The sequence below is a fragment of the Rhincodon typus genome, chromosome 6, assembly GCF_021869965.1.
Source record: "Rhincodon typus isolate 14 chromosome 6, sRhiTyp1.1, whole genome shotgun sequence".
Taxonomy (NCBI): Eukaryota; Metazoa; Chordata; class Chondrichthyes; order Orectolobiformes; family Rhincodontidae; genus Rhincodon; species Rhincodon typus.
The window spans coordinates 40820669-40834643 of NC_063337.1; the positions used below are offsets into that span (position 1 = coordinate 40820669).

At 39.6% G+C, this 13975-nt stretch overlaps 2 protein-coding genes and 1 non-coding gene across 3 annotated transcripts in view; 1 reads left to right on the plus strand and 2 right to left on the minus strand.

The window, feature by feature from the left end:
- The window catches only part of LOC125483358 (protein MFI-like), an 11108-nt gene extending 3136 nt beyond the window's left edge, over positions 1–7972 (plus strand). Inside the window, exons 2-3 of the mRNA XM_048598288.1 lie at positions 3497–3552; positions 7691–7972. Of these exons, the coding sequence (XP_048454245.1) occupies positions 3497–3552; positions 7691–7794 (160 nt within the window). The 3' untranslated portion in view covers positions 7795–7972. The remainder of the gene's footprint in view (positions 1–3496; positions 3553–7690) is intronic.
- The window catches only part of LOC109915242 (protein O-glucosyltransferase 3-like), a 135759-nt gene that overhangs the window by 78680 nt on the left and 43104 nt on the right, over positions 1–13975 (minus strand). The gene's annotated exons all lie outside the window — the stretch shown is intronic.
- Positions 13830–13901, minus strand: trnac-gca. Its single transcript has one exon. It is a non-coding gene; the product is annotated as a tRNA-Cys (tRNA).

Below are 13975 nucleotides of genomic sequence, written 5' to 3' on the forward strand. Positions count from 1 at the left end.
GCCGAGTCTTCACCATCCCCCCAGACCTACCCCTTACTGAGGACGAACGGTCAGTCCTCAGTAAAGGGCTCACCTTTGTCCCCCTCCACCCACAGATCAACGAATACCGCTCACGCTTGGACATAGAGCAGTTTTTCCGCCGCCTCCGCACCTTTCCTGGCCTCATCCCCGCCTCTTCGACCTGTTTGTTTCCTCTCCACCTATCCTCTCCTCTATCCCTCTTCTATCCGCCTCCCACTCTCTCCCTATTTATTTCAAAACCCCCTTCCCCTCCCCCTTTTCTGATGAAGGGTCTAGGCCCGAAACGTCAGCCTCTCTGCTCCTATGATGCTGCTTGGCCTGCTGTGTTCATCCAGCCCTGCACCTTGTTGTCTCGAATAACTTATTTTGTTGTCTAGTAGACTCCAGATAATGAGGGAAATGATTATTCTCCAAGACGCACTACCGTTGTGTTAGGTGATGTTGAATGAACTTGGCACATTGTTACAGTACATTCTACAGATTGTACATGCTGCAATCATAGTTTACTTGTGTTGGAGGGACTGGATGTTTAAACTAATGGTTAGGAAGCTGATTAAGCAAACTGCTTTGTCCTGAAATGTGTTGATTTTCTTGAGTGTTAGCGCAATTGCCATCACACTTTTGACTTGAGCCTTGTAGATAGTAGCAAGGCTCTGGGGATTTACGAATCTAGGGACGGAGACAGTCTCTGATGATTCCTACTGCTAATTATTGACTTTGGCTAGTGTAAGATTTTGGAATTTAATTCAACTTTAATTGAAGGTTTATGACAATTATAATTCAAGACCAACTTTGAGAAAATCAATCTAAACATTTACTAATCTACTCGTCCCATTGCAGGTACAAATATGGTTTCACAGGTTTTACAGAATTTATGAAGTTTATCATAGCAATCACAAAGAAATAATTCTGAATAAAAGCAATGATTTGCATTCAAGGCACTTCGGGATGCAATTGTGACGCCAAATGTGGTTGCCTGATTAACAATTTAGATCACATGAAATACAGGGAGAACTAGCCATTAAGATATAGAACTGGCTCGAAGGTAGAAGACAGAGGGTGGTGGTGGAGGCTTGCTTTTCAGACTGGAGGACTGTGACCAATAGTGTGCCATAAGGATCGGTGCTGCGTCCACTGCTTTTCATCATTTATATAAATGATTTGGATGTGAACAGAGGAGGTATGATTAGTAAATTTGTAGATGACACCAAAATTGGAGGTGTAGTGGACGGCAAAGAGTACAATGCGATCTTGATCAGATGGGCCAATGGGCTGAGGAGTGGCAGATGGAGTTTAATTTAGATAAAAGTGAGGTGTTGCATTTGGAAAGGCAAATCACGGTAGGTGTTATACACTGAATGGTAAGGTCCTGGGGAGTGTTGCTGAACAAAGAGACCTTGGAGTGCAAGTTAATAGTTCCTTGAAAATGAAGTTGCAGATAGATAGGATAGTGAAGAAGGCGTTTGGTATGCTTGCCTTTATGGTCAGTGCATTGAGTATAGGAGTTGGGAGATCATGTTACGGCTGTACAGGACATTGGTTAGGCGGCTTTTGGAATACTGCGTGCAATTCCAGTCTCTCTGCTACATGAAGGATGTTGTGAAACTTGAAAGGGTTCAGAAAAGATTTACAAGGATGTTGCCAGGGTTGGAGTGTTTGAGCAATATGGAGAGGCTGAATAGACTGGGGCTTTCCCTGGAGCATCGGACGCTGAGAGGTGATCTTATAGAGGTTTATAAAATCATAAGGGGCATGGATAAGGTAAATAGACAAGGTCTTTTCCCTGGGGTGGAGAATAGAGGGCATAGAGGGGAAAGATTTAAAAGGGACCGAAGGGATAACTTTTTTACACAGAATGGTCGTGCATGTATGGAATTAGCTGCCAAAGGAAGTGGTGGAGGCTGGTACAATTACAGCATTTAAAAGGCATCTAGATCGGTATGTGAATAGGAAGGGTTTGGGGCTATATGGACCAAATGCTGGCAAATGGGACTAGATTAATTTAGAATATCTGGTTAGCATGTATGTGTTGGACCGAAGTGTCTGTTTCCATGCTGTACATCTGTATGACCGAACCACAGTTTTTTGCTTTGTTGACTGAAGTTTTTCTGCCTACAGTCTTCCTTGTTCCAAATCTCTAAGAATCACTGCTCAATAATCCTTGCTAGCCACTATGTTACATGAACAATCATGGTCATTCTTCTGAAGAAGGGTCCAGACCCAAAACGTCAGCTTTCCTGCTCCTCTGATGCTGCCTGGCCTGCTATGTTCATCCAGCCCTACACCTTGTTATCTCAGACTCCAGCAGTTCCTACTATCTCTGATGGTCATTCTTGGATTGGCTAAGTAGTGTTTGCCCAGTTCCTGAGTTTTTAAAAAGTCATGGTCATCTGAGTAGCATCAAATCTCACTGTCTCCTGATTAATTCTTTGACATAGCAATCACATTGAAACACTGTCCTTTTATGACAGGTAGTCCCTTTTAGCTTACCAACATTATAGATCTTAACTAAGATAACATGGCACCAATGAGACCATTTATGTGTTTGCCTATTAAGTAGCATCAGCTCTGAGTGACTTAATATCATCCCAGATGATATTTGACTGATACATCTAAAAATGTCAAAGCATGTCAAAATGTTGTGGCAGTAGATAATTTAGTGAGGGAGACTATCACTATTCTTTGCAGCCAAGAGCATAAGTCCAGAAGGCTATGTTGCTGACTTAGTGCCACAGTACAGGATATTTTCAGGGCCAAACAGGATTTTGGAGTAGAAGGATGAGGAGCCATTTGTTATGGTCCACATAGATACCAGTGACATAAGCTGAAGCTTCTACTTAACTGCATGAGGAGCTATGCATTTTCTGTCTTCTCGCAATGCTTTTCATGTAGTGATAGCTCTGCTTGCACTGCTGGTAGAAGAAATAATTCCAGGGAGAGGCAGAAAGCTGGGGATTGCCCTGCTGTCGTAGCCACCTTGATGGCCTCTGGCAATGCATGCCCACCTGGACTACAAAGAAGGAGGACTTGTTCCAGGAGATTGCACATGTCAGCAATGACTTGCTGTAAAAGCCAATGCATCTTGCCTCAAGAGCTCTGTGTTCAACCCTTTGTACTGTGGAGGAGCATATGGTTCAGAAACAGCAACTGGTCCTGCCACTGACAAACTAATTGAACTGTATGGAGATGAAGACCTTGCCAGATAGTGTTTGAAAAATAAGCAGTATGCCAACTGTAGTAGTATTTATTCAAGATAGAAATTATATTAAAACGGAATGGATTAGAGGGTACAGGTGAGAGAGAGAGATCACCAGTCAGATGACAAGTTTTATCTTGCATCCTGTGAGACACATAGTAGAACAAGCTCACTAGAATAGGAACAATATTTAAGATATATGAAGGACTAAAAAAATCTACATTGTACAACCTTTAATAATGATGTATCAGAGCAAATTTATTTTGTACTGTTTTTCAGATATTTGAATGACTGGACGGAAATTGCTTGTAGCAGTTCTTCTGCAAAACTTCCAGGTTCATCAATATTCATTTCAAATCTGCTTGTATATGCCGCAATTGCAATGATTCTCCAGATAATAATTTTACATAAATATATCAAACATGGAAATAGTGCACCAATTGAAATTTGTAAATGAGATCATTATGAATTAAGTGAAAAGAGGATGTTCCTTGCAACTGGAGACATCCAATGGCATTTTCTTGTACTTCTTCTCGAATTATCTGAACATATAGAGACTGTGGGTGGAATCTTAAAGGGGCCTGAATGATGTGGCTGTAGTGAGAAATGTGACAGATTAGCATGAAAAGTCCAGCAAGGTCTACCTTGACATTAGGAGCAACTTGTATCTTTTAACTAAGTTCTAGGCTGTCAGGTTCTGAGGCAAAATTCTCACTAGGTAGCAGCGAGTTACCTCTTAAGAGGGATTATTTAATGACCTTATTAATTGCAGATCTTGCCTCATTAATATGTAACTTTCTATTGTCCCACCCATATCAAACAAACTGAACGCTGAGAATCCTCAATGTGGACGTCAGAGTGGGTAACTGGTGAATTTAACTCACCACTTGCTGCAAAAGTAAAAGTCACCATTGTCTCACCAGATCATAGGGTGCACTGTCATTAGAGAGAGATTACTGGTGGTGGTTTAACATGAGAGTTACCATGCCTCAGGCAAGGGAAAGGTTAAGAAGGAGAGTCCTTCATGGTTTTGCCCCAAAGGACACCGGGCACCAACATCTCAAGGCACTGGCCAAGCATAACTTGCAGTCACACACATTGACATCTGACACATGCCAGCCTCCAAATACCCTCATGGCACTTCTCCAATCCACTTAAGCTTCTGCACTTTAATGCTGCACCTCAAAACACAGCAGTAGCTCTCATTGTATGCTGCAGCAAGGGCACTTTGTGCTCAGGGATAATCACCCAGCTCATGGTCTGGAGCAGGCTGCATCTCTGGCTCATTCACATGCTCTCTTAGCACTCACTTACTTTGACCCTATCTGTATGCTCACAGCATGCTTGTCGTGCCTTGCATCGCCATTTTTTGTGTTCCCCCTCTGCCAAGGATACCAGGTTCACAGTAATGGTGTCATGCTGTGCCGTTCAACATAGACACAAAGCTGGGAAGCTTGTTATGGTTGTCATCTGGCCTCCGCCATGTCAGGGGAGATGGCCTTAAGTCCGGGGGTACGGGGTTGTGGGGGGGGGGAGTTGGTGGTGATGTTCCTGACATCCGGTACCTGTCCAAGCTCTTGGTAATGATCTGTCAGCCACTAGGGCAGTCAGAATCAGTTTCCTCTCCTAATTAACTTGGACAGCACACCATCTCTTTCAGCCATATTGTGGGCTGGTTTCCTCCTGGATTGAGAGAAAGGCAGGAATCAAGGGAGATGAAAGTGCATGACTATTACTTTTAGTGCAGATGGGGAGGTATCCTGAGCAAGCGACTTTGCAGCACAAGGGTAGTGGTGTTGGGTTTGGGGTGGATGAAAGTGAGTGGGGAAAATGTTGCAGGCAGTACTGTGAAAGTTAGAGCTTGAGCCTTGGTTGGTGTACGAGAGATAGAGTGAGTATGCTAGAGTCAGCTAGAGGTGGTGGCACTTGGAGTGGTGGAGTGGAAAGGGTCATTGATCTTCTTCCTGCATTGCTGTGTGTTCCTCCACATGGCTGAGACTATACTCCAGATTTCTGCAGATGGCAAGTTGGCCCAAGCTGGTGTAGTCTGGTGCCATTATCTTAACTGCCCTGGGATAAGATGTCAACTTGCCTCTGCGCGACCCCGTCCTCCAAGACCTCCAGGTCCCTGCCCACAAAGCAGGATGCCAATGTTCCCTTGTCTGCCATGTCTGCTGCAAAGGTCAGGAACAGTGTAGGGCAGCCCCATACTAACAGTGCTTCTCCGGGTCAACTGCCAGCATTAGATGCCAAACTATTCTAGGATATCCTGGCAATGGTGACTTTTTCTGGGTCATAGAGTCATATGGCAGGGAACAAACGATTCAGTCCAACTCGTTCATGCTGACCAAGTTTCCCAAATTAAACTGGTCACACATGCCTGTGTTTGGCTCATATCCCTCTAAACCTTTCCTATTCATGTACCTATCTAAATGTCTTTTAAATTAGTAACTGTACCTGCATCCACAACTTCCTTTGGCAGTTCATTCCACATACAAACCACCCTCTGTTGAAAAAGGTTGCCCCTCAGGTCCCTTTTAAATCTTTCTCCCTTCACATTAAAAATATGCCCCTAGTTTTGAACTCCCCCCACCCTCGGGAAAAGACACTTGCTATTCACCTTATCTATGCCCCTCATGATATTATAAACCTCTGTAAGGTCACCCCTCAACTTCCTATGCTCCAGTGAAAAAAGTCCCAGCTTATCCAACCTCTCCTTATAACTCAAACTTTCTAATCCCTGCAACATCCTGGTAACTTTTTTCTGAACCCTCTCTAACTTATGTGGAAAATGGTAGAATGGGGCTAGAATTGGTCAAGAGGGTGGTGTAGTTACCCTCTTGTAGTTAATGGGCAAGTTTAGTAAATCATGGCAAGAAAACTCATTAGGCCCTGTGGAAAGAAACCCTTCATGAAAGTTGACATTACTAATACAGCCACACAATTTTAAGATTCAGGGCTGAGTATTACAAAAGACCAATGAGTATGTTTTAGATCCAATGAGTGGGTTGCTCTGTGAGCTTATGACTGATAAAGCTGTGAGTCAATTTTTTTTATTTTCTCAGTCTGCTGTTAAGTTTTGTAAAGCAAATTATCAAAAATCGTTAGTCCCAGCCATTAGAACAAATGTGAAAAGGTCACTGGTTGGCATACAGGATTAGGAATTCTAACTGACATCAGCTGGACTACCACATATACTATCCTGGCTGAGAATAGTTAAGTCTACTCAGGGTAAAGGTTGAACCCAGGATGTTCCTTTTAAAAGAAACAAAAGAACCATAAATGCTGTAAATCAGAAACAAAAACAGAAATGTCGGAAAAGTTCAACAAGGTCTGAGGAAGTGTCACTCAACCCGAAACGTTAACTCTGACCTCTGTCCACAGATGCTGCCAGATCTGCTGAGCTTTTCCCACAATTTCTGTTTTTGGTCCAGAATGTTCCTTTTCTGCAATAGCACACCAGATGATGTTTTTAACCTACTAATCTAATTCTTTGTGCTTCTTGTATAAGCTGTTGCACATTATAGGCTATTGTGTTTACTTCTGGCCTTCTAAAAGTAATGTTTGGTGTGTATGCAACATCATGCATGTCAGACTATATGAAGCTTAATATGGTCCTCCAAAGATACTGCTGGAGGTGACAACGAGAGTTAATATACAGTCAAAAATTTGCCGTATAGATGTGAGATGAAGGTTTCTTCAGAGCTACATCCAGTCCATCAATGCATTTCAATGAATTTAAGGTAGTGGAGTAGGAACGATTCTTACTTTTGTAAACCTCTTAAGTAGCTCAATTGTACAATGCGGTTGGCTCGATTGGCCTTTTTCTGTGCTGTAGACCTCAATGCCACAAGACCATTATAGAATAACTTCTAAAACAATTTGATTGGCAGAAAATTGTGTTAGCTTCATAGTACAAACTAATGAGAAAAAAGGATGCAATTTAGGATAATATTAAGATATATAAACCTCACAGAGACTTGCAGGACATGTTGTAATTTTCCTGAATTTACCTATATTAGGCAGATAGAAGGAAAGTATTTTTTAAAACTCAGGCGTTGTCAGGAAAATTCAGACAGCCAATAAATGCAGGATAATGGTCGAAATCTTGAAATTTTGCCACAACAAAATATAGGGTTGCTAGAAAAAGATATGTGTAGACGTGTGCTTAAGGCATTAATTTTGTAATAGCTCACACTAAATTTAATAACATGCTTCTGGTTTTAACTTTATTGGAAATGTAATTTCAATTATTGCCTTTCAGTCATTAATTACCAAAGGTATTTAATAGTTTCAAAATTATTTAATACTGTGGTGTATAGTTCAAGAAAGTATTTTTCCATATGTTCAGTACATTTTCAAATTAAAGTGTAATTCTAACCCTCAGAAGTTTTTATGTTCAAAAAAGACATTTTGAGGCAAGTATTCATGATCAAGACGTAAACTGAATTCTGTTTCTCAATTTATCCACAGGCTCAAGCTGCTACTTTGCAGAGAATGATCTTTACAAACAAGTTAGATCATGTGTAATGAATACCTATGCAGCTATGCAGGATGCTGCTGAATACACTATTTGACGAAGAATGAATAAATTGAACAATTATCAAAAAATTTATATACCATTAGATTAAAAAATGGTGAAAAAGTAGATATTGCCTTGGCTGAAAATTGATATACAGGTGTGACGCTGAAGATTTGTGTGTTTTGGTCTCATGTAATTTGTTCATGTTTAATTTTTTTTCAACAGTAGTAGTATCAGTTGCAGAATCTGTTATAACATTTCATCTAAAACTTTTTAGATATTCTTGTAGAATATACATTTGAAACTGCATTTGCACAATAAAAATAGTGTATTCATGTCTCTGGAACTGGAGTCAAAATCAAAGGATTTTGTTAAGCATTCTGTTCACCTTGAATTTTTGAGTGGATTCATGAAATGATTTGACCTATTATTATCATACAATTCTGATCATGTGGATTACTGTCAATATTGATTATAATTGTCATATTAATTATTGTATTGAGTTTAAGGCTGATTCTGAAGCAGGGAATAGGTAGGGATGCCTTCTGCACAAGTAGATGTATTATAATATTCATATAATTATAATTGTAGAGTTCTTCACCGAGCAAGCTATGTTTGCAAAATGAACATTTAGTTACCAAAAGTCAGAAATCTGCAGTAGATAGTTCACTTGGACCATAACTTTCTATTTATTCTTTCATGGCACGTGGTTTCACTGGCAAGGCCAGCATTAGTTGCCCATTTCCCTGTTATTTCAGAGGGAGTTTAAAGATGAAATTTATATTTCTGCACAAGATCCTGTTTTGATGGAGGATACAATCTTTGATATCATCGGCCTTTGCTATTAACTTAACCATAAAAACCTTACATCACAGCCAATTCCCTTTTGAAATTGGAAGGATGAATAGTATGAAAGCTGCCATGTTGTCCCTGACATGCGTGCACATACACACACACACACACACACACACACACACACACACACTTAAATACACTCAGAATCTAGATAATTACATGTATTTTGTATCTTTTCCAGGGAATTGCTTATACCATAAGGGTCATAAGGCTGCTCGTGCTATCAATCAATTCATGGGCACACATGGGCTTGATCTTAACTGTGACCGTGTAAGATGAGTGACACTGAGTTGACAGCCCATTTACATTCATCTGAATAATTACTTCCATTGAAGCTTAGGAAAGTAAAAATCAGGAGAAATGTAAAACAGGTTGCCAACCTCCTATCAGCCATTTTACACTATCAAAGAAGGGCAAGATTTACTTTTTGGAATTTTTATTTCAGAATTTACTAAGCTTCTATATAAACATACAAGTATATAGACTATAGAAAGAGTATCTTCTGGTTATACTTTCATTCTAAACCTATTTTAGTTTTATGGCTGTACTTTCATTCTATGTCTGATTTTCTAACTAACTCATTAAACAAAGTTGTATTCCTTGTTTTTTTTCTTTTCTATCCAGAAGTGTTCTTACACATAACTTTTTTTTCTCCCATTGCCAAATCACCCAAGGTATTTTTCATCTATTAGCCACCAGTGTTTTCCTACTGATTAATTAACATGCAGAGTCTGTTAAGGGCAATGCAGACCATCAAAGATCAGGGAGAATATTCCCTGCTTTTTGTAAGTAGGGAAAATAGGGACAATTTTGTATGAGTTCAATAAGAAAGTTTATATCAGCGTCAGTAATATTCTAGCATCAATGTATTAACAGGCCACATAACTGCAGATGAAAATACCTCGCGAAAAAGCCATTTGAATTGTGCTGTGTGGGAGTGATGAGGAATGAATACAAACTTGGGAATTTGATGCAGATGAGATATTTCTGGTAATTTTTTCTGGTAATTTAGCTTAACATTCAAGCTCTGACATAGACCTTTACATCAGCAAACTAGTAAACAAAAAAACCCAGCTTAAAAGGATTTGCAATGGCAGTTCAATTAGTTGGAAGTGGTTGTGTGAATAGGCGTTTTTGTAACAGAAAACTGACTTTGCAGTTTCCACTTGGGTGGGAGTCACTGACGCAGGTAAGTGGAGATGATGTGGAACAAGTGCTAACTTGGAATTTGGTGCAGTTGGAAACTTGATGCAAAAGGGAGGGTCATGCTGTTTTTCACACATTTTTCAGCCTCCAGTTTCAGCTGGCTAGGCAGTAATTTAATGGCCGGGTAGGTGATTGTTGGTAAACTTCAAGATTTTATACTTTTAAGTGGTGTTAGGGAGATATATGTATTGCATAAAATTCATAGCTTAACTAATTCAACTTAATACAGTTACGTATAGCAGTGAGTAATATTTCTAAACTTGTAACCTAATTAAATGAAACACAATAATGATGGCAGAGCAGGTGATGTGCTGCAGCATGTAGGACACCAGTGTAATCTGTGGTAAGTGCATCTGCAGCAAGTGTTGTTAGCTTGAGGAACTTCACCTCAGATTGGATGAGCTGGATGTTATACACTAGAAGAAAAATGGTTCTGAACAGAATCCAAACCCATACTTCTGATGAAAGCTTTAATTCAGCTAACCACACTCAATAAAACTCAGACCCCACTGATTAGTAACTCCCATATTTATAACAACCTATTCAAACCCAATTAATCCTTCCTTAATATATCCATCGCCAATCCCTTCATTCTATTAGAATTCACATTCCTCCAGGCTGTATTAAATGAGAACACTGGCGTCTGAGCTTTAGACACAGATTAATCAGGGAGGGGAAAAGTTACTGTAGTTCTATCCTTTAAACAAGGTGCTTCTGATTTGGTTGATGCTCAGGAACAAGAAGATGTGATTGTAAGTCAGGTACAAATGGAAACCCAGAAGATAGCAGTGGAGCAGTCTGAGCCCCTTCATTGTCTAAGAAGGATTTGTGGTTCATGCAACTTGTGTGAATGAGAGCAACACTGTAGGATGATGAGAAAACTGACGATAGAAGCACAGTGCCGGACTCCATACAAGTGGGAGGAGTGAAAAGGAATGAGACTGTGGTTGGGAACTTTACTGTTAGGGGGTTAGATACTATTCTCGGCAGCCAAGAGCATGAGTCCTGAAGGCTGCATTGCCTGGCCAGTGTCAGGACAGCAAGCACTTAGCACCAACTTATGTTATGTTAAAGATGCTATATAAAGATAATAAAACATTCCAAGGCACTTCACAGGACTATTAAAACAACAAAGTATGGCACCAAGCTAATGACTTTTCTGAATCATTAAGTTTGTGAGCTCAAGTTCTGTTTAGAATTTGGGTACATCATTTATTATAGAGTCATACAACACGAAAACAGTCCAATCAGTCCATGCCAACCATAATCCCAAACTAAACTAGTCCCACCTGCCTATGTTTGGCTCATATCCCTCCAAACATTTCTTATTCATTAAATTATCTAAATGTCTTTTAAATGTAACTGTACCCTCATCCAGCACTTCCTCTGGAAGTTATTTCCATAAATGAACCACTCTCTGTGTAAAAAAAAGATTGCCCGTCATTTTTTAAAATCTTTCTTCTCTCACCTTAAAAATATGTCCCCTAATCTTTATATCCCCCACTCGAGAGAAAAGTCACCTGCCATTCACCCTATCTACATCTCAACCTCCTAGGTTCCAGTGAAAAAACTCTTCATGTAATGCTGAGGGATTGCTTCAATGTCTGTTACTGCACCTGTCAAAAGAGACATTAAGCTGATGCCCTGTCTGCCTGTTTATGTGGACTTTTAAAAATCGCATTGCATTTTTTCAAAAAAAACGAAGCATAGCTTTCAACTCTAAACAAAAAAAAAGCTTTTAAACTATATCATTATAACAGACTGGGGCTAAACTGGACTACCACCAAAAATAACAGAACTTTCAATTTTGAATGTGTTTCTGAAAGGAGTGATAAATTTTGACCCTGGAAAGACTGTATAATGGTACAACATGCGAGAGAACACGCTCCAAAGTTCTTGGACAGTACTATATCGGAGCCCTTGGTGATGGGGTTAGAAGGAAGAGAAGTACAATATCCAGAGGGAGCCAAGAGGCTTTCCAGATAATTGCACATGAGGAAATTGAATCAGAGGCATATAAGTCAATGCCATGAGTCATATTTTGAAGTCCTGGATGCAGTGCTACAAGAAGTTCAATGACCTGACCTGAAGGTCCATAGTCAATGAATTCATCTTCAATGCCATATCTTGTCAACTACAATAATAGCCCCAAAGACCATTCAATGTGTCAAATCCCCATAACTTACCTACAAGCAATCTTTGTTTTGGCAAGATGCTTGATCAACATTCATAGCTGCACTTTCCCACACCTTAATACTGAAGGCCTCACAACCACATCTCCCAGGTTAAACACATTGCCAGCTATTCAACTGTGACTATCACAATACCAAACAGATTGTATTACCTTATTATAATGGAGGACAATGGTTGCCATCAATGGGGTAACCATCACTGAGGCTGTCAGCAGTAGGACTGAAACTATGGAGGATGAGGTATCCTTATCCATAATCCTTCTCATCACATCCCACTTCCTGTTATTCCATCATTTCTCCTGATTTATAAATTGCAAATAACATAACCCATGGACATCTTGATTCTCCTGCCCATACCACAGCTGTGTTTTGGTGCCTTTCTTCTTTCATGTTCCTGGGCATTATAGACCCATATGTTGCTCCAAATCATATTGCAAGGTCATCTACAGTTGGTCTTATTTAAAACTAGTAGCCTTCCAGCAGCTATGCTGCACTCACTCGTCTAACACTGGATAAAAAATGATAATGAGCAAAGGCACTTGGAAGACATGCACTCAGAATGCACTAACACACATGAAGTTTCTGTGTAATAAGGCATTATTTGATTTACAAATTTGGTTTGAATTATTTTTGTACTGCCCTTTTTTTCGCAATGTGGCAAAGTGAGTGCTATCTGTATCTGCTATAATCCAATGCATGCTGAGCTTGGTTCCTAGCACGTTAGAGAATGTAGGAATGTAAATGTGAAGTAAGGAATGTTCTCCAGTGCAGAGGTGGAAGTGAAAGTGACAGCAGATGTCAAAATCAGGTTCTTGCTTCCTCCGCATTTTATTTGCTGAAAACCCATTACATGTCTAACCTTTCACAGGTTAGTGAAAAGTCATAGATCGAAAACAACTTCCGTTTCTCTCTACAGCTTCTGTAAGACCTGCTGAGAATCGGCAGCATTTTCTGTTTTTATTTCAGTTTTCCAGCATCTGCAGTATTCTTGGTTTCACGAGAGACAGGTTGCCAAAGCTTTCGGCTTACACTCACTAAAACAAATGTACGTATGGCAAATTTGAACCAATAAATAACAATTTGAATGAGCTGACAATATGATCTATTTCTATACAGGGACTTGTTCTCTGCAAACAAAAGCAATTTGTGAAACCTTGGGGTCTACAAGTCCCTGTTGCTCGCGCTATGAAATGTTTTGGCCAATCAGAGCTAACTTAGCAACCAATCAGTACCCTCTTATGTAATTGTGATTATTTGACATTCTTGTGTTTGTCATGATGAATGCGAGAATGATAGTTCTGGCAACTGCTCTTTTTAGCAATATTAATTTTTTGCTTTTATATCAAAGATTAATTTTGTCCTATCAGCATCCTTATATTTGTCTGAGTTAATAGTATTCTGAGGACCATTTTAAAATGGTTACGTTGCATGTGAAAATCAACATTAATCTTTATAGAACATATTGATACAACAGAAGTTTAAATGGCTTATTTATTCAATTAACTGCATAATTTGGAGTCCTCTGTTCTAGTTTTGTGTAAACGGAGAAACGTTCGTGTTCAAAGCAATAGAAGAGAATGGTTACAATTTGGTAGGACTTGTCCCTTTACGAGTCATTTTTTTGTCTGTGCAATTTCTCTGGCGGTTAGTCCCGCTTCTTTGCCCTTGTTTTCTGTAATCCTACAATTTTGTTTTCTAAAGATAATTATCTGCGTCCCTTATGAGAGCATCGATTCAATATCATATGCTCTAATTTGTTCAGGTTTTAAAGTTACAATATGTTAAATAATATTTGTCACAAAAGAAGAAAACATTTCACATTCAGAATTTCAAAATTAGGGGGCACCCGGATTTGAACCGGGGACCTCTTGATCTGCAGTCAAATGCTCTACCACTGAGCTATACCCCCGTTAGCGCTCTTGTTGTTATCGATCTATTTATTTCAAAATAAGAATGTATGAATTGTTCTCTGCTGAATTAAAA